General features: G+C 39.3%; 1 protein-coding gene and 1 long non-coding RNA gene across 11 annotated transcripts; one reads left to right on the top strand and one right to left on the bottom strand.

The window, feature by feature from the left end:
- Positions 1-9,056: 9,056 nt before the first annotated feature.
- Positions 9,057-11,099, bottom strand: LOC148927016 (uncharacterized). Of its 10 annotated transcripts, none has more exons than XR_016128771.1 (6): positions 10,820-11,099; positions 10,600-10,651; positions 9,916-9,977; positions 9,754-9,813; positions 9,593-9,663; positions 9,057-9,316 (listed from the first exon to the last, which is right to left on the bottom strand). It is a non-coding gene; the product is annotated as an uncharacterized LOC148927016 (long non-coding RNA). The 10 variants fall into 10 exon arrangements; XR_016128775.1 differs by having other exon boundaries at positions 9,600-9,621; positions 10,820-11,097; XR_016128772.1 differs by having other exon boundaries at positions 9,057-9,313; positions 9,593-9,621; positions 10,820-11,097.
- A 3,071-nt stretch (positions 11,100-14,170) lies between these two features.
- LOC125194052 (putative disease resistance protein At1g50180) lies at positions 14,171-18,054 on the top strand. The gene is made up of 3 exons (XM_048092054.2): positions 14,171-15,286; positions 16,158-17,955; positions 18,048-18,054. The coding sequence occupies exons 1-3, from the start codon at positions 14,290-14,292 to the stop codon at positions 18,052-18,054; spliced, it is 2,802 nt and encodes a 933-aa protein (XP_047948011.2). The 5' UTR covers positions 14,171-14,289.
- Positions 18,055-19,373: the final 1,319 nt, after the last annotated feature.

The following is a 19,373-nucleotide window of genomic DNA, read 5'->3' on the forward strand; positions in this document are numbered from 1 at the left end:
GTGAGCATAAATTCTATACATCATATATATAACCTTGTGAGCAAATGCTACTCCATATATATACGATCATGACCTTGTGCTATTTCTTTTTCAGATGATAACAAAAGTTTGATTCCTGCCTGGTGATGCCTCTCTACATTTACTTATTAGCATTTATTGACTCAATTGATACTCCATAAAACTTTCTTGATTTTGTTTATGTACTCTCTGTTGGAGATTTAGAGATTACAAGAAGGAATACAAGAAGAACTGAACAAAAAATTACAATGGAAAAATTCGAAACTAATAAACTGGAAAAGCCGAGTCGAGGAGTCCTCTTTCCGCAAGACGAGATACGCCCCGGTAGTGCTCTTCGGATTGGCGTTTCGTCCCCAAAGATAAAACGGCTACGTCTCTGATGAAGCAGCACCGCTATCAGCAGAGCTCCGGCGAACTGGATGGAGGAGAGGGCAGAGCTTCGACAGAAGGACAATGCAGAGAGAGAGAGCTTATGATGCAGAATGCTTTCTAGTGTATGAAGTGTGTAGAATGCATGGAATGGCTACGAAGCGTTACAAACGCGTTACAGAGCTGAGAGTCTGTGAGTCTGAGTCTAGAAGCTTCTAGATTCATTCACGACGTGGACTATCACTTACCGCGTCATACTGACGAGGTGGCATCCCGCTTGGCTCGCTGACGTGGAAACGGTGGTGGTCTAAAAAGAAACTAGACTTGGGCCAAGCCCGCAACTAGGCCCAAGCACCAAGCCCACGACCAGGCCCAAAGAACAGCCCAAAGACCACCCAAAGACCAATTGCCAAGATCCAAGTCCAAGGACAAGGACACGGGCACGGGCACGGGCACGAGCACGAGCACGGGCACGAGCGCGGGCGCGGGCTCGGGCTCGAGGCTCGAGGCTCGCGGCTCGCGGCACGCGGCTCGCGGCTCGCGGCGGGCGGGCGGCGGCGGCGCGCGCGTGTGCGCGCGTGTGCGCGCGTGTGGGCTCTACAGCCCATCTTAGTCCACTATAATTATTCCATGTAATAATCCTTCTTATTAAATACTAGTTTAATAAGGTTGAAACTTTCAATGTGGGATAATTAACTCTCTTAATTATTCCCTAATCTCATAGCTCATTAAGTTTGCAATTTTTGCACAACTTTAATCAATTATTTCTCACTCACCGGGAATCGGATTTGAGAAAATAAATATACCACGGTCATCTACTCCGAACGTAGATCGACGCTATATCATTTAATTTTACAAAATTAAATGTCTCGTTGAAATTATAATTGGTCAAAGTCCATTGACCGGGCATAGATTCCAACAATCCCCCACATGAGTGGAAATAGCCAAATGCAAATGCATGCAGACACAAGCTCAACCCTCGAGAGGTATATAAGCATAAGGATAGGTAGCTTTTAGCTTTGAACCTTCCATAGTCAACGCCATCGGATACACAGGCGGCCTAGTAGCGCGATGCTTTGAACTAGTCCCCCACGGCGTGCACCGAGACAATGGTGTTAACACTTAAACACCTCAACCTCATCCGTTCTCACGTTTTGTGTCCTTTGCGGCCTTGGACACCACTTTGGATTCATAAGTGTGTAATTTGAAGCGGCCACACTTCACACTTACATAGGTGATTCCTACTCGAGTATCTTGCCCTACTCGGTCTCTTTGAGAACTCAATATCCTTGAGATCCTTAGGAATCATTAAAAGTCATAGACTTATCCTCACCACAAGGCAAGTTTTCAAACACTCTATTGCTCTCTAGGGAATAGATGTAGATGAGTGTTTCTCGCGAACTCTCATAGCTTAGGTTTCCCATTGAACCAAGTTCTTGGGATCTCCAGTCATCATGGTTGGGTTACCACTATGACAATTCTTTAGTTTGTGGATTTCAAACCCATTTCCTCTAGCAACTTATTCATTTGATCACGGTTTAACCCTTTGGTTAGCGGATCCGCTAGATTATCTATTGACTTCACATAGTCAATTGTAATCACTCCTGTTGTGATCAAATGTCTTACGGTATTATGTCATCGACGAATATGTCGAGACTTACCGTTATAGAAGCCATTGTTCGCCCTCCCGATAGCGGCTTGGCTATCACAGTGAATCAACACGGGAGGCACTGGCTTACACCAACCTGGAATATCCTCAAGGAAGTTCTTAAGCCATTCGGCTTCTTCCCCAGCTTTATCTAAAGCTATGAATTCTGATTCCATAGTTGAACGGGCTATACATGTCTGTTTCGTGGATTTCCACGAGCCAGCACCGCCCCCAATAGTAAAGACGTATCCACTTGTTGAAAGTGAGTCCTTATTGTCGGATATCCAATTCGCATCACAGTACCCTTCAAGTACCGGGGGGTATCTCGAAAAGTGTAGCCCATGATTTTGAGTATGTTTTAGATATCTCAAACCCTTACAAGAGCTCTCCAATGCTCTTTGCTTGGATTACTAGTGTAGCGACTCAACTTGTTCACGGCACAAGCAATGTCCGGCCGAGTGCAATTAGTTAAGTACATAATGCACCCAATGACCCGTGCATACTCTTCTTGTGCAACGGGTTCGCCCTTGTTTTTGCTCAAGTGAACATTGAGTTCAATTGGAGTTTTAACCGGCGCGCCATCATAGGCATTGAATTTCTTCAATATCTTCTCAACATAATGAGATTGGGTTAAGATGATTCCATCGGATGTTCTTAGAATTTTCATTCCAAGAATTACATCGGCTAGACCCATATCTTTCATGTCAAAGTTTCTCTTTAACATGGCTTTTGTCTCGTTAATCACTTGAGTGTTACTACCCATGATTAACATGTCATCAACGTAGAGACACACTATAACGTACCCGTTATTAGTGCTCTTAATATAGACACATTTGTCACACTCGTTGATTTTAAACCCATTTGATAACATCACATTATCAAACTTCAAGTGCCATTGCAACGGTGCTTGTTTTAATCCATAGAGGGACTTAACCAGTTTGCATACCTTCTTCTCTTGTCCGGGCACTACAAACCCTTCAGGTTGTTCCATATAGATTTCATCCTCTAGTTCACCATTTAGAAACGCAGTCTTGACATCCATTTGATGAATCTCGAGATTGTGCAATGCAGCAATCGCGAGAAGCACTCGGATAGATGTAATCCTCGTTACAGGTGAATAGGTATCGAAGAAGTCATGTCCTTCTTTTTGTTTAAAACCCTTTACAACTAGTCGGGCTTTATACTTATCCACTGTTCCATCGGCCTTAAATTTTCTTTTAAGCACCCATTTGCACCCTAAAGGTTTGGCACCTTCGGGCAAATCAACCAACACCCAAGTGTGGTTTAGCAAAATTGAGTCGATTTCGCTTTGAACAGCTTCTCTCCAATGTAACCCGTCTGGGCCATCGAATGCTACTTTTATTGACGTTGGCTCTTCATCCAACATAAAAGCAATGTAGTCAGGACCAAATGTTTTTGGTGTTCTGACCCTACTACCACGTCTTAGTACTTCATCACTTGGATCATGCCTCACTCGCTTGCGCGATTTAGGCTATTCATCCGCGGATTTAGAACTGGTGGCTTCATCCACTGTTTTAGAACTAGTGGCCTCATTTTCAATTCTTGTCTCGGAATTGATTGGGACTTCTTCTTTGTCCTTGCAAGGAAATGTATTTTCGAGAAATACGGCATTCCTTGATTCGATTGTTGTTCCTACTGTAATAGTAGATATTTCAGACTTGTGAACAACAAATCTATATGCACTGCTGTTAAGTGCATATCCAATGAAGATACAATCGACTGTTTTAGGGCCAATTGTAACTTCTTTGGGCGGGGGAACCATCACCTTGGCCAAACACCCCCACACTTTGAGGTATTTGTAGGATGGTTTCCTACCTTTCCACAATTCATAAGGAGTGATGTCTTTTCCTTTGAGTGGAATTTTGTTTATGATATAGTTGGCTGTCAAAATAGCCTCCCCCCACATGTTCTGGGGTAATCCTGAACTTAGTAGTAACACATTCATCATCTCTTTTAGAGTTCGATTTTTGCGTTCCGCTACACCATTAGATTGTGGTGAGTATGGAGCAGTTGTTTGATGAATTATACCACTTGCGTTGCATAACTCCTCAAACGGGGCTACATACTCGCCTCCTCTATCACTTCGAATCGCTTTGATTTTACAACCAAGTTGATTCTCAACCTCGTTCTTATAATTTTTGAACGCTTCAATTGCTTCATCTTTACTTCTTAAAAGATAGATGTAGCAATATCTTGTGCAATCATCTATAAAAGTGATAAAGTACTTTTTACCACCTCTAGTTTGCACCATCCTTAAATCACATACATCCGTGTGAATTAGTTCAAGGGGTTTCGTTTTCCGTTCAATTGAGTGAAACGGTAACTTAGTCATTTTTGCCTCAAGACATATTTCACATTTGTCTTGGGTATCTACTTCAATTGCCTTTAGTAAGTCTAAATTTACTAATCTTTTTACGGCTTTTGAATTTACATGTCCCAATCTACAATGCCACAAATTTGAAGACTCGGTCAAATAAGAGGAAGTAGATGCTTTATTATTATTGTTAGCCAAAGGCTTTGGAACAAGGCGCGTAGCCACACTAAGCTTGAAAAGTCCGTCGGTTACATAACCTTTTCCGAGGGACTTCCCAAACTTGTACAAAACAAACCTATCAGACTCAAATACAAGTTTAAACCCCTTATTAACTAGTATTGATCCTGACACTAGGTTCTTGCGGATGTCCGGGACATGCAGCACATCCTTCAAAGTGATTGTGACGCCAGACGTCATCATGAGGATCACATTTCCAATGCCGAGGACCTCGGACGATGCTTGATTCCCCATGTTGATCTTCCTCCCTTCAACAGCAGTGTAGGAGGCAAACTTGCTCCTATCCGAGCAGACATGAGCCGTAGCGCCGGTGTCGATGTACCAGCCGCCCTTGTTGTCAACTATGTTGACTTCTTCAGTGACCACGGCAACGAGGTCATCTTCATTCCAGTCCTTGAACTCCTTCTCAACGACGTGGGCTGCCGGCTTCTTCTTCTTGCTTCGGCAGTCTTTGGCAAAGTGGCCAGTTTTGCCACACTTGTAGCATTCGCCTTCAAACTTCTTTGTAGGCTGCTTTCCCTTCCCCTTGTCTTTCTGATTTGGGCGAGGGCGTTTGTTGGAGGGACCGCCCCGCTCCAACAAGTTGGCTTTTGCATCAAGTGGGCTAAAGCCCTTAGCCTTTTGATCGATCTTGCGCACATCCGCTTCAATGCGCAGCTTCACGATCAAGTCTTCAAGACTCATCTTCTTTCGCTTGTGCTTGAGGTAGTGCTTGAAGTCCTTCCAACTAGGAGGAAGCTTCTCAATGAGTATGCACCGCACAAAGTTGTCGGGCAAATTCATCCCTTCAGCCGCGAGTCCATGGATGATCATTTGGAACTCTTGGACTTGTTCCATGACCGGTTTAGAATCGACCATTTTGTAGTCCATGAATTTGGATACTACAACATGTTCCGTACCGGCAGCGTTGTCTATGCTATACTTCTTTTGTAGGCTTTCCCGCATCTCTTTTGATGTGGTTACAAGGGAGTATACATTGTACAAACTATCATCTAATGCACTTAGAATAAAATTTTTACAAAGATAGTCTCCTTTGCGCCATGCTTCATAGTCCGCCATGACCTCAACACTTGTCTCTTGATCACTTGGCGTGGGCGGCTCGTTCTCCGTGAGGAAGTTGGCGATGCCCAATGTTGTCAAGTAGAACAACATCTTTTGGTACCACCTCTTGAAGTCAGCTCCTCCAAATTTAGGTGGTTTTTCGGCGGGTGGCATCATTCTTGGTGCCAAAGGTGCCGCACTTGGTCCTTGGAAGGAACCAATTCCGTTGCCCCCGAAGGAGCCAACAACATGGTTGGGCATAGGGCCCCCACCATTCATGTTGGGCATAGAGCCCGCCATGGTCGCATTGGTCCCGAAGGAGCCAAAGCCCGTGTTGAACCCGAAGGTTCCAACACTCGCATGAGACCCGAAGGCCCCAGCAGTCGCGTGAGACTCGATGGTCCCCGCATTCGTGTGAGACCCGAAGGCCCCAACACTCGATCCATTAAAGGATCCGAAGGAACCACTAAAAGTGGAACCAATCGACCCACTCGAGGTGGATCCACCAGTGAGCCCTTGGGTATTAGTATACACCCAAGGGGTTGTTGATGAAGATGGATAGAGCCCCGGAGTTGGCATCATCGTGGTGGATGCCATGGTGGAGGAAGTGATGGCGGCGGTGGTGGCCGGAGTGGTGGCAGCGGCGGTGTTGGATTCAGTCGACATTTCCAGCAAAGGTGATTATAGTTTCGAAAGGTTTAGTTCAGTTTTAGGTCCAGATCCCTTCAAAAGCAAGTTATATCTCGTCTTGCGATTGTTGGAGATTTAGAGATTACAAGAAGGAATACAAGAAGAACTGAACAAAAAATTACAATGGAAAAATTCGAAACTAATAAACTGGAAAAGCCGAGTCGAGGAGTCCTCTTTCCGCAAGACGAGATACGCCCCGGTAGTGCTCTTCGGATTGGCGTTTCGTCCCCAAAGATAAAACGGCTACGTCTCTGATGAAGCAGCACCGCTATCAGCAGAGCTCTGGCGAACTGGATGGAGGAGAGGGCAGAGCTTCGACAGAAGGACAATGCAGAGAGAGAGAGCTTATGATGCAGAATGCTTTCTAGTGTATGAAGTGTGTAGAATGCATGGAATGGCTAGCCTATTTATAGGCTCGGTCCACTGCAGGGGGTCAACGGCCATAATGGCCGTCATTAAAGCTAGACCGTAACGGTCGTCGGTTACGAAGCGTTACAAACGCGTTACAGAGCTGAGAGTCTGTGAGTCTGAGTCTAGAAGCTTCTAGATTCATTCACGACGTGGACTATCACGTGTCAGCCACGTTGGCTTACCGCGTCATACTGACGAGGTGGCATCCCGCTTGGCTCGCTGACGTGGAAACGGTGGTGGTCTAAAAAGAAACTAGACTTGGGCTAAGCCCGCAACTAGGCCCACGACCAAGCCCACGACCAGGCCCAAAGAACAGCCCAAAGACCAATTGCCAAGATCCAAGGACAAGGACAAGGGCACGGGCACGGGCACGGGCACGGGCACGAGCACGAGCGCGGGCGCGGGCTCGAGGCTCGAGGCTCGCGGCGGGCGGGCGGCGGCGGCGCGCGCGTGTGCGCGCGTGTGGGCTCTACAGCCCATCTTAGTCCACTATAATTATTCCATGTAATAATCCTTCTTATTAAATACTAGTTTAATAAGGTTGAAACTTTCAATGTGGGATAATTAACTCTCTTAATTATTCCCTAATCTCATAGCTCATTAAGTTTGCAATTTTTGCACAACTTTAATCAATTATTTCTCACTCACCGGGAATCAGATTTGAGAAAATAAATATACCACGGTCATCTACTCCGAACGTAGATCGACGCTATATCATTTAATTTTACAAAATTAAATGTCTCGTTGAAATTATAATTGGTCAAAGTCCATTGACCGGGCATAGATTCCAACACTCTCATATTAATAATAAGGCTCTCCAGCGCACCTCCCGACTCACCACGACCCACCTACATCAGCTCCAACACATCCGCTCTATGTTGTGTCTTGTTATCGATTCGGTTATTTATTTCCATCCGGGTTTTCTTTGTGGTTCTTTCCTGGATCAGATTACGAGAGTCGAACCACATAGGATTAGGTTTGTTTTTCCATTATAAAAGACTCTTGTTGTTTCCGTTATTTCAATTGAGCAATAACAGCTTATCTTAAAACTCTAAACTCTCTCTTATTCCTCCATGTGGTTTGTTTTGTTGTTGGTTGGATGTGTTTTTTTTTTTACCCACAAATACTGCCATTGATATATATACTTTTTGTGGATGGATGAAGTAATGTTTATTGGCTTTTTGTTCTTTCATTATAGATGTTAAGCTGGGATCAGAAATAAGCAAGGACGTATAATTCCTTGATTGTAGTTCATATGTGCATTAATTGTGTAATATCTTTTGTTTTTTCAATATAACTTTGATGTATACATAATGAAAGTCATAAGACTTTTGATTTTATTGGCTCAATTAACATTTGTGGAATTTGTTTACGTACTCATAATATCCTGATGATATTCTCTGAATTATTTTTCTTGCACATTTCTTGCACATTATTCTCTGAATTATTTTTCTTGTACTCATCAAGTGAATGTCTATTGATGGATGTATTTTTTTTTTACAACTGAATATAATTGGTTATTGATACTTATACTTTTGGTTATGGATATAATAGTGTTGATTGATCTTTTTCTGATTTTATTGCTCTTGATTTTTTGTTGTAGTAATAATTGATTATTACAGTACGAAGAATCGAACGGAAAGTCACGGCTATTGCAAACCAAGCTTTTCGGCTTGAACGATCTATGAACAACGAACCCAGACCTGTAATATTTAATTGGAAATGCGGATGATGCTACAAATGGAGATGGATATCCACTTATCCATACATACTTCAAATCTCCAATTTGACAAAAATATCCTAAAAATACTTCTAAATATGAAATATCATATGAATAAGGACATTTTGTTAGCTTATTTCACTACAAAAAAAAAAGTGTTTTGCAAGCACCAAAATGCTTGCAAATAACCAAATATGCTCGCAAAACGTCATTTTGCAAGCACTTTGCGAGCACGAAGGGTGCTTCCCATTCGCTCGTTGCAAAAGTTGCAAGCATTTTAGCAAGCACATGCTGAAAAATTGCAAGCACAATGACCGGTGCTCGCAAAATGGCTTGCAAAACCTAGTGGTCGAATTATTACTTTGCAAGCACCTGTTTTGCTCGCAAATTTGCTGAAACTTCTTTTGTGCTTGCAATGTGCTCGAAAAATAATTCCACTTTCTAAGCTATTTGCAAGCACAGCTGTGCTTGCAAACTGAGTACTATTTTTTTCCTGAAAATTCTGTAATTTTTTAATTTATTATTATTTTTTCCAAATTAATAATAGGGTATATTTTTTAAAAATTATATGAAATTAATCAAAAGAATGAAAAAAATTAAATTTTACATAAAATTAAAAATATTGTTTTACACTTGAAACCAAACTAATGATTTGAATCTTCCAAAATGATAACTGTCACTGTTTCATAACTTGCAACCATGAAACTAGAATAGAAAAAAAAAAACCTCCCTTTTCTTCCATAAACATAGAAGTCAAACCTAACACTCCCTAAATCTATGCACTTCTTCTCCTCCTCTCTTGAACTTGTTGACTACGGACCAGCTCCAGCAATTTTTTGATTTCCTGCTGCATTGACAGATATACTCATATTAACATAATCTAGGTTTAGGACCAAGAAGATACTTACTTCATATGTGGCTCCATAATTTCACTGAGATCAAGGAAACTCTCAAGAAATTAATACATATAGCATGCATAAAAGCAGACAATACATGTAGGCTGCCAAAATCAGAAAGTTAAAGATCAATTTTTTGGGTCAGAATGGTAGTTAAAGAAATCACACACACTCTAAGCATATTCATTCATTTGGAAAATGAGAAATGGTAGAGTTAGGAGATATACCTATTACCAGCTTCAAAATGAAATCTCCCCTGAGAACTAAAATCAGTGAGCTCAAAAATCAAATTTGGTTTCTACCACACATAAATCTCAGTAAATCAAAAGCTTTTGCAACTTATAAACTTCAAAACGATGTTTATATTCCAACAGGAATGGAATCTTACCCCTTTGAAAACTTCTCCAAGTTTTTCACATCGTTACAATTCACACAGAAGTAAACAAATCTGCAAACGAAGAAAATACATTAAAAAAATACTATTAAAAGTGAAATCTCCAAAATCCAAATGGAAATAACTAAGAAATTGAAAATCTAACCATAATTTCACCTAGAAATCAGATGTGTGTAAACCGATTGAGGATTTTGTAGTATTCACACAGTTGGCAGCTCCTAATCAATGAGAAACGAGGTGAGTTGATTTTATTGGGTTAGTTATATAACTTTGTGCCCTGTAACAGAAGCACAAATATGCAACATGATATATTTTATACTCCCTTTTTATGTACAATCACATGAAGATATGAGATCAATACCAATGTGTTTGTTATGATTGTGAGAAACAACACATTACATAGCTGGAACAATAGTGAATCTCCTTCAATAATCAATACCTATATTTATGGTTCTGTTTCTTAACTTTTCTTATAAAATTTAATCAACCTTTCTATTCCAGTCAAAATTTTGACTAGAGAGGGGTTTAACAATGAACGGATGACTGTAAAAAAGTATAATTGCAAGTGAGCAGTGAGCAATCCATAGCTAACATATAGCTAAACGTCACCTCCCTATTTCTCAATATTGTTTAATGTATGTTTAACTCAATGACCTAATGCTACTAATGATTTAATTTCCAGTTTACAATGTGAGTAAACAACATCAAATGAACATCACAATTGCATCGAACTCAATGCAATCTCAATCACGAAAGCAGTTAACCAGCTCAACATTCCACTCAAATATGAAACACATATCTACATAATTCATTACAAAAGTCCAGAAGCAGTTCACTCACCAGAGTCTCGGCTTCACAGGATCCAATTACTAATTCTCTCAATTCAAACAATCTGAAAAAAAAAAAAAAAAAAAAAGCAACAACCGAAACAGTAGAATCGTGAATCTAGGTGATAAATAAAGTAGATCAGAAAAAAGCAATCTGAAAAAAATCAAAAACAGAAAAAGCAATCTGAAAAAAATCAATGACGGAAATGCTGGAGAACTGGAGTTGAACATACCTGTTCTTCGAGAAGCTTTGCGCGGCAGCGTTTGATCCTCCAATTGAATCTCGCCGCTGATAACTGTTCGAAGGCGCAGGGATGAAATGAATCAGGGCGCAGCACATGGTTTAGTGAGAGATGATACGAGAGAGGGGAGGTTTAGGGTTTCTTTAGGGAGAGAGACTGGCGGTGAAAATTTTGAGAATTGAGAGAGATGGTGAGAATTAGGCGGTGAGAAATTTTGAGAAGTATTTTCAGTGAAAGGTTTGCGGCCCATTATTTCACTGAGGAAGATGCATCTGATAAGAATTAGTAATAATTATGCAAGCACCATTAATTGTGCTCGCAAATCTGCAGGCAGCGTAGCCACCACAATTCGTTTACTAGAAAAGTATTGATGAAAAAATGCAATTTTGCAAGCACCACTAATTGTGCTCGCAAATCTGCAAGCAGTGTAGCAAGCACAATTCGTTTACTAGAAAACTATTGATATAAAAATTAAATTGTTGTTTGCGAGCACTAGTTGCTCGCAAAATAACAAGCACAAGCTTTTTACTCGCAATTTTGCTTGCAAATCTGCCAGAATTTGTGAGCACATGTTGTGCTTGTAAATATGTGCTTGCAAACAAGCGTTTTTTTTGTAGTGTTTGTAACGAACACGATTGCATTTTCATAGCGATCAAATGCCAAAATTATGGTCCAAATCCAAAATCAAGTAGCTAACAAATCTAAATAGGCAGCATTATTATGAAAAAAGAAACAAAAAACAGATTAGTCAAAGGAATAGGCAATGCTTAATACAAATGTGAATGCAAAGATAGAGCTGCTTCTATTTTATTTTGATTAGACTTATTATTTTGGGCCAAATAAATTAAAGCCCAAATCCTACTAACCCAGCCCACCTTGTGTTATTTATTTATGTAATTAATCTAAAGCGGTCTGCTTTTCCTCTCATAATCTAAGGCTAATGCATTTCATCTCCATCATAATTATAAGATATAAAAATAATCACAGTTGAATAAATTATTTTTTCAAACGAAATCATAGATTTTTCTATCCAACTTTCACTTTAATTATGAAAAAAAATCACATAATTAAAATAAAATATTAACGGGAGTACATTATTATAAGTTCAAATTTTAGTAGACGAAAATTGGAAAGCAACCCACGGTTAGCACTAGTACTGTACGTAGTAACTTTTTTTATTTAATCTTCAAATAGTTAAATAGAAAAAAAAAATGGAAAAATTGTTTCTATGAAATTGGACTCCTAACCTAAGGTAACTTTTCTCTATGGTGGCATTTTACGATCATTCTCTCTCTATCATTCTATTATCTAAGTCATCACACTAATTTAATTAAGACTTGAGATAATTTGATATCATCCCATATCTGTATGATCAAATCACACTATTTTATTTTGGAAATCCTCCTTATCTTACGTACGTTCATTTACTTTGTTTCATGTTTCAAACAACATCTTGCGTGTGAAATAGTACTAATAATAATATGGATACATTTAAAATGATATGGAAAAATACCACTGGCAACAAACTTGATTTTGTTACTATGCAGGCGGCTAAAGAACCAGTCTCATTCGTTATTATTGTTGTACCTAAATATTTATATTTAAATTATAGTACTAATAAATAATTACTCCCTCCGTCCCTTATAATTTTACCCACTTTGACCCGACACGGATTTTAAGAAATTTAATTGAAAGTGAGTTGAAAAAGTTGGTGGGATGTGAGTCCTACTTTTAAAGTATAAGTTTTATAATAAAATGTGAGTAGGAATGAGTTAGTGGAATATGGGGCCCACTACCAAAAATGGTAAAAGTGAAGTGAGTAAAATTATGTGGGACGGCCCAAAATGGAATACTGGGTAAAATTATGGGGGACAGAGGGAGTAGAAAATATCAACCATGCTGTGAGAAGATAATATTAAAAAAGATGGCTCTTTTTTTATGCACATATGAACGTACCTGCTCTGCTGAATACCTAATCTTAGTAGAATAATCGACACATTCCTTTCAAGCATAAAAATAATCATGGATTCATTTTGAAAACAGCTATGCTGTCATTTTAAATCAGTGAGGATCTTTGTATTGGTTTGAAGCACTTGAATAGATGACACAATCAAATTTGTGCAAAATGTGTTTTGGTAGTTGAAGAAACCAAGTTTTTGCTTAGTGTGGGCGGTGATGTTGACAAAGTGAAAAGAGATTTGAGATCACATTCATGCATTTTCTTAGTTCAATACGTTTATAACTAAACTCTAATTTACATTTTCTTCATTTTGGATAAGCAGGTGCCACATTTTAATAAATTATTATGCCTATATTGTTTTACTACTATAAAATTAACATTGTACTCCCTCCGTCCCAGAGAAGTTGACACACTTTCCTTTTTAGTTTGTCCCACAAAAGATGTCACATTTCCCTTTTTGGAAAAAGTTCTCTCTCACATGAATATAAAAATTATATTTTCTCTCTCCATTTAACACACAAAACAAAACCTCCTAAAATCCCGTGCCATTTTCAAAGTATGCCAACTTCTCTGGGACGGAGGGAGTATAAAAGTGATACCGATACTTTACTAATTTTTTTCACTCATATATTTTTAAACTCGCATCGAATCAAAACAAGAAAATTAATCAAGGATGGAGGTAGTAATCCCTCCTTCCTAAGGTAGTTGAGAATTGGGAACTATTCTTTTATGTTCTATTCTAAGGTAGTTGAGTCGTTTTTTTTAACAGTAATAAGATTGTTGAGTCCTGTTTACCTTTACCTTGCTCTTTTTTCTTCACTCTGACTTTTTAACATCAATTTTTTAAATCTTGTATTAAAAAGAAACGCCGAACTTCCTTAGGGACGAGGAGGGAGTACTATTTTTGCAATTTACTAGAACATAGGCCCGAGTAATCCAAAACTAGTCTTGTTCGCTATTGTTGGTTTGCTGCTGAATATTTAAAAAACAATACAAACACAATTTAAAAATGTTATGAGGAGGTGAAATTATCAACCCTGATATAATTAAGAAGATACTAAAAGGATGCCTATTTTTGTTTATGTACATATTACAACACATCATGAACGTGAAGTAACTACTATGAAATACCTAATCTTAGTTGAAAAATCGACAACATTTTCAAGAAGTGGTTGGTTATAGTAGTAAAAATAATCGTGCTATATAAATCTTTGAATCTATATGCTTTCACACTTCACCAGACTTAGAAGAATACAATATTCCTCTCATTTTTTTTTTGTCAATATTATGCCACCAACATGATTATAATTTGTACAAATATAGCTATCCCTCTCATTTTAAATCAACAACCTTTCCCACTTGGGGAGACTTACAACATGGATACAGTTATTCTCCCATTTTAAACCAATGTGTATGGATCTCTATCTTGACGTGAATCACAATATGTGATCTATCAAAAGTAGAGGCCAAAAAAATAGAAAAAAAGAGAGAAAAAAATAGAATGGCAGATGCTGTTGCGAATGTGTTTCTGGAAACCCTTCGTGATTTGCTTGTTGAAGAAACTAAGTTTCTGGTTAGTGTGGGCGGTGATGTTGAGAAAGTCAAACGAGATTTGAGAAGAATACATGCGTTGTTGATGAAAGCAGACAGAGAGAGATGTGATTCTCCAACTCTAAAGCTTTACATATCCCAACTCAAAGATCTCGCTTTCAAAGCTGAGAATCTGCTTGAAACGTATGCCGTTGAAGTTCAATCCAAAAGGGAAGGGCAGAAGAGCCTCAAAGAAAAATTTCAAAGGTACATTTGCATAATTTGTGAGTGTAACAGTATCCACGAAGTTGGAAATGAGGCTCGCGACATAATATCTGCCCTGGCCGACCTCACTAAAAACTTAGAGTCGGAGTGGGATCATCAAGGCTCATCATCTCATTTGAAGCAGGAAGCTGAGCAGCAGCGTCTGTTGAGACAGACGTATGCTCATGAGGTTGAGCATGATTTTGTGGGCATGGAGAAAGACATCCAGCTTTTGGTCTCCAAGGTGAAGGACGAAACCAGAAGAAAACGAACAGTGAAGATATATGGGATGGGTGGTCTCGGAAAAACTACACTCGCCAGAAAGGTCTACAACCACACACACCTCCAGTCTTATGCCCGAGCATGGGTTTGCATCACCCAACAGTTTCAACCTACGGCCGTTTTCGGAAAGATTTTGAAACAACTTGACAGCAACGTAAACGTTGATGGCTTGGACGTTGAGGATTTGATCACGAGAATTCAAAGTTTATTGAAGGAGAGGAAATGTCTGGTGGTGATAGATGATATATGGGAAGATGATCATTGGGAGATCATAAAGCAAGCTTTTCCGGTGAATTGTGATGTCATTGTCACAACTCGTTATGAGGATATTGCTAATCAACAATCTGAACCTCACAGGCTGGAATTTCTGACAGAGGATGAAGGTTGGACTTTACTTCAAAAAGTAGCAGATATTTCTCCAGGTTAGAAGTTTTCACCATGTTTTCATTGTATAATTTTGTTAAAATTTAGGGCTTTTCCATCTGAATATTGCATTTTTGAATATGTTTGGCCTGTCGATGTTTCATGCGTTGTTTTTTTAGAAATTCAGAGGGTAATTAGAAGTAGGGGTGAACATTTGATTTTTGATTAACTTTTTTTGACCAAATCAAGATGTATCAAAAAATTTAATTTTGTATAAAATTTGAAACCGGATCAAACCAAATTATAAAAAAACTGAAATCTGAACATAAAAAACTGATCCAAACAAATAAAAGAGAAACTTTTTAAGGTAGAGAAATATTTATACTATTAATGAATAATGTACTAATACAGAGTGATACTGATTTATATGAATCAATAAATGAGGGAGATAAATATAAAACCTAATGCCCTATTTAAATTGGTTATTTTTACGATCAACTTTTAAATTTATGGAAAATGCCCGCTAAAATTTGTGATTTTAGAGAAATATCTGGTCTTATTTGAATTTGTATAATCCAAGCCTTAGGTACTATGAGGTGCGAGCAAATTATTATAATTGAAATAGCCTAATGAAACTAAATATTAAAGGGTAAATTATTATAATTTAAATAGCCTAATTAAATTATTTATATAATTCGATAAAGTAATGGATAGTGATACAGATTTATAATGACTCAAATAAAATGAGGAAAATATATATAAAATCTAATGCACTATTTTTACATTTTTTTTGACGGGTCTTAATTTGTAAGGCTGGGTAGGACTAGAAATTTCTCTAGAACACTGTTAAATTTTATTCTTATTGTTATTTTGTGTCCTTCTAAGATGGACTGAAATATAAGCCTCATCCTATTTTGTATATTGTGGTAGATGATCCGGATTTAAAATCATTTGAAGATATTGGAAGAAAAATTGTATCAAAGTGTGAAGGGTTACCACTATCAATTTGTGTTATTGGAGGGATTTTGCGTAATAAAGTACACTCGGAATGGATTAAGGAAAATCTGAACATGGAATCACTTTTGAAGCACAAAAAAGGTGTTGGAAAATATGAAAGAGTAAATCAAGTCTTGGAGTTGAGCTACGATGCCCTACCTTATTACTTGAAACCATGCTTCCTCTACTTAGCATGTTTTCCCGAGGATCACGAGATTGATACAGAGAAGCTGTATTTATTGTGGATGGCGGAAGGCTTCATTTCCTACCAAGATAAAGAAGCTAATGAGACTCTAAGAGATGTGGCTCAAAGATATCTAATCGAACTTGGTATGAGGTGTATGGTTCAACTGCATGAAGCTGACACCTACACTCCACTTACAACATTTGATTCGTGTGAGCTTCATGATTTAATGCATGATCTTTGTTCTTCTAAAGCTGAAAAGGAAGAGTTTCTGATGCGCATTGATCCTTCCAAATATCTAACCGACATTCTTTTATCAACTCGAATAGCCATCGGTTATGACCCCAGTAGTAATCCAAGTATAGATGGCTTAAAGGAAGTTAGAGGTCTTAGATCTTTTGTTGTTCTCCGAAAACACTTTTATTATAAACCAACCATGGGCTTCAAAGAGAGTATGGTTAACTTTAAGATGTCGCAACACTTGAGGATATTTGTTGTAGAAGGTTGTGAGTTTGAAGGGGGGAAATTGTCAAGCAAGGTGGGTGAACTAATTCATTTGAGATACTTGAGTTTGAAGGATTCTAAAGTGAGAGAACTACCAAAGTCTATATGCAGCCTGCCATACTTGCAGACCTTAGATTTGAGAGTATCACCTGTTATTAAATTGCCAAATGTGATATGGAAGATGAAAAGACTAAAGCATCTATTTCTCAATAAAATAGAAATGATTGGAGGGGAGAAACTAAAACTAGGTGGGCTACAAGAGTTGGAGTCGTTAGATGAGATCAAAAGTGAGACAACTTGCATTGCAGATATCCCTACATTGATTAGTCTACAGAAGATACATGTTAAAGTTCGTGATGTGGATAGCCTGTTAATTGTATTGAACAACAAAAACAACCAATTACGTGAGAGTTACCTTTCAGTTCACTCATGTGATTTCAGTTCGGAGAATGGTAGAGAGGTTTTGAATCACGGGTTGATGTCTCCTTCGTTGGTTAGTTTGAAGATATGGGACTGCAATATGGGTAGCAGTTTTCCATACTACAAACCAGAGATGTGTCAGAACTTAGTAAAGTTGTGGCTTACAGAATGCAAGGTTAAGGTTGATTTGAAGGACTTTGGCAAGTATCCCAAGTTGCAAGAGCTATGTTTAGATGAAGTCGAGATGGAAGAAACATTAACTTGCCACTCAAATTCATTTCCACAGCTCCAGACACTTAGATTATGGAATTTGCACAATTTAAATGTATGGGAAGCAGAGGAAGGAGCATTTCCAAAACTTACTGTCTTGGGTATCTCTGCGTGCCCCAATTTAAAGGAATGGGAAGCAGAAGAAGGAGCAATGCCAAAACTTACTTCCTTGTTTATCACTAGGTGCCCCAATTTGGACAAGCTTCCAGATGGTTTGAGATCCATCTCCACTTTTCGAAGCATGACTATCCGCTATATGCCAACAGAATTCATGGAGAGAGTAAATGAAGAAGATTATGGGCCATTTGTCAAGAAGGACATTAATATGAATAGTCAAAGAGGGTTGAAGCAAAGGTAATCAATTCATGAGCATACATTCTATACATCACATATATAACTAAATGCTACTCCATATATGATCTTGACCTTGTGCTATTTCTCTTCAGATGTTAACTTTCCGGTCCAACAAAAGTTTAATTCCCAGTGAAGCTCTCTACACTTGCTTATTTGCATTTATGTTGGAGATTTAGAGATTACAAGAAGGAATACAGAAACGAAATGAAATGAAAATTACAAATGTAAATCGAAACTATAAACTTTAGAACAGGAACAAGCCGAGTCGAGGAGTCCTCTTTCCGCAAGACGAGATACGCCCCGGTAGTGCTCTTCGGATTGGCGTTTCGTCCCCAAAGATAAAACGGCTACGTCTCTGGTGAAGCAGCACCGCTATCAACAGAGCTCCGGCGAACTGGATGGAGGAGAGGGCAGAGCTTCGACAGAAGGACAATGCAGAGAGAGAGAGCTTATGATGCAGAATGCTTTCTAGTGTATGAAGTGTGTAGAATGCATGGAATGGCTAGCCTATTTATAGGCTCGGTCCACTGCAGGGGGTCAACGGCCATAATGGCCGTCATTAAAGCTAGACCGTAACGGTCGTCGGTTACGAAGCGTTACAAACGCGTTACAGAGCTGTGAGTCTGAGTCTAGAAGCTTCTAGATTCATTCACGACGTGGACTATCACGTGTCAGCCACGTTGGCTTACCGCGTCATACTGACGAGGTGGCATCCCGCTTGGCTCGCTGACGTGGAAACGGTGGTGGTCTAAAAAGAAACTAGACTTGGGCCAAGCCCGCAACTAGGCCCAAGCACCAAGCCCACGACCAGGCCCAAAGAACAGCCCAAAGACCACCCAAAGACCAATTGCCAAGATCCAAGTCCAAGTCCAAGGACAAGGGCACGGGCACGCGCGAGCGCGAGCGCGGGCGCGGGCTCGGGCTCGAGGCTCGCGGCACGCGGCACGCGGCTCGCGGCGGGCGGGCGGCGGCGGCGGCGCGCGCGTGTGCGCGCGTGTGGGCTCTACAGCCCATCTTAGTCCACTATAATTATTCCATGTAATAATCCTTCTTATTAAATACTAGTTTAATAAGGTTGAAACTTTCAATGTGGGATAATTAACTCTCTTAATTATTCCCTAATCTCATAGCTCATTAAGTTTGCAATTTTTGCACAACTTTAAACAATTATTTCTCACTCACCGGGAATCGGATTTGAGAAAATAAATATACCACGGTCATCTACTCCGAACGTAGATCGACGCTATATCATTTAATTTTACAAAATTAAATGTCTCGTTGAAATTATAATTGGTCAAAGTCCATTGACCGGGCATAGATTCCAACAATCCCCCACATGAGTGGAAATAGCCAAATGCAAATGCATGCAGACACAAGCTCAACCCTCGAGAGGTATATAAGCATAAGGATAGGTAGCT

The sequence above is a fragment of the Salvia hispanica genome, chromosome 4, assembly GCF_029641045.1.
Source record: "Salvia hispanica isolate PSC_SH4W2 chromosome 4, Shi_PSC_v1, whole genome shotgun sequence".
Classification (NCBI taxonomy): domain Eukaryota; kingdom Viridiplantae; phylum Streptophyta; class Magnoliopsida; order Lamiales; family Lamiaceae; genus Salvia; species Salvia hispanica.

Bases quoted from the DNA above. Each gene is read 5' to 3' on its own strand.
- LOC125194052 (XM_048092054.2), top strand. From the start codon at position 14,290: ATGGCAGATGCTGTTGCGAATGTGTTTCTGGAAACCCTTCGTGATTTG. The intron at 15,287-16,157 runs GTTAGAAGTTTT...ATATTGTGGTAG, and splicing joins AGTAGCAGATATTTCTCCAG to ATGATCCGGATTTAAAATCA.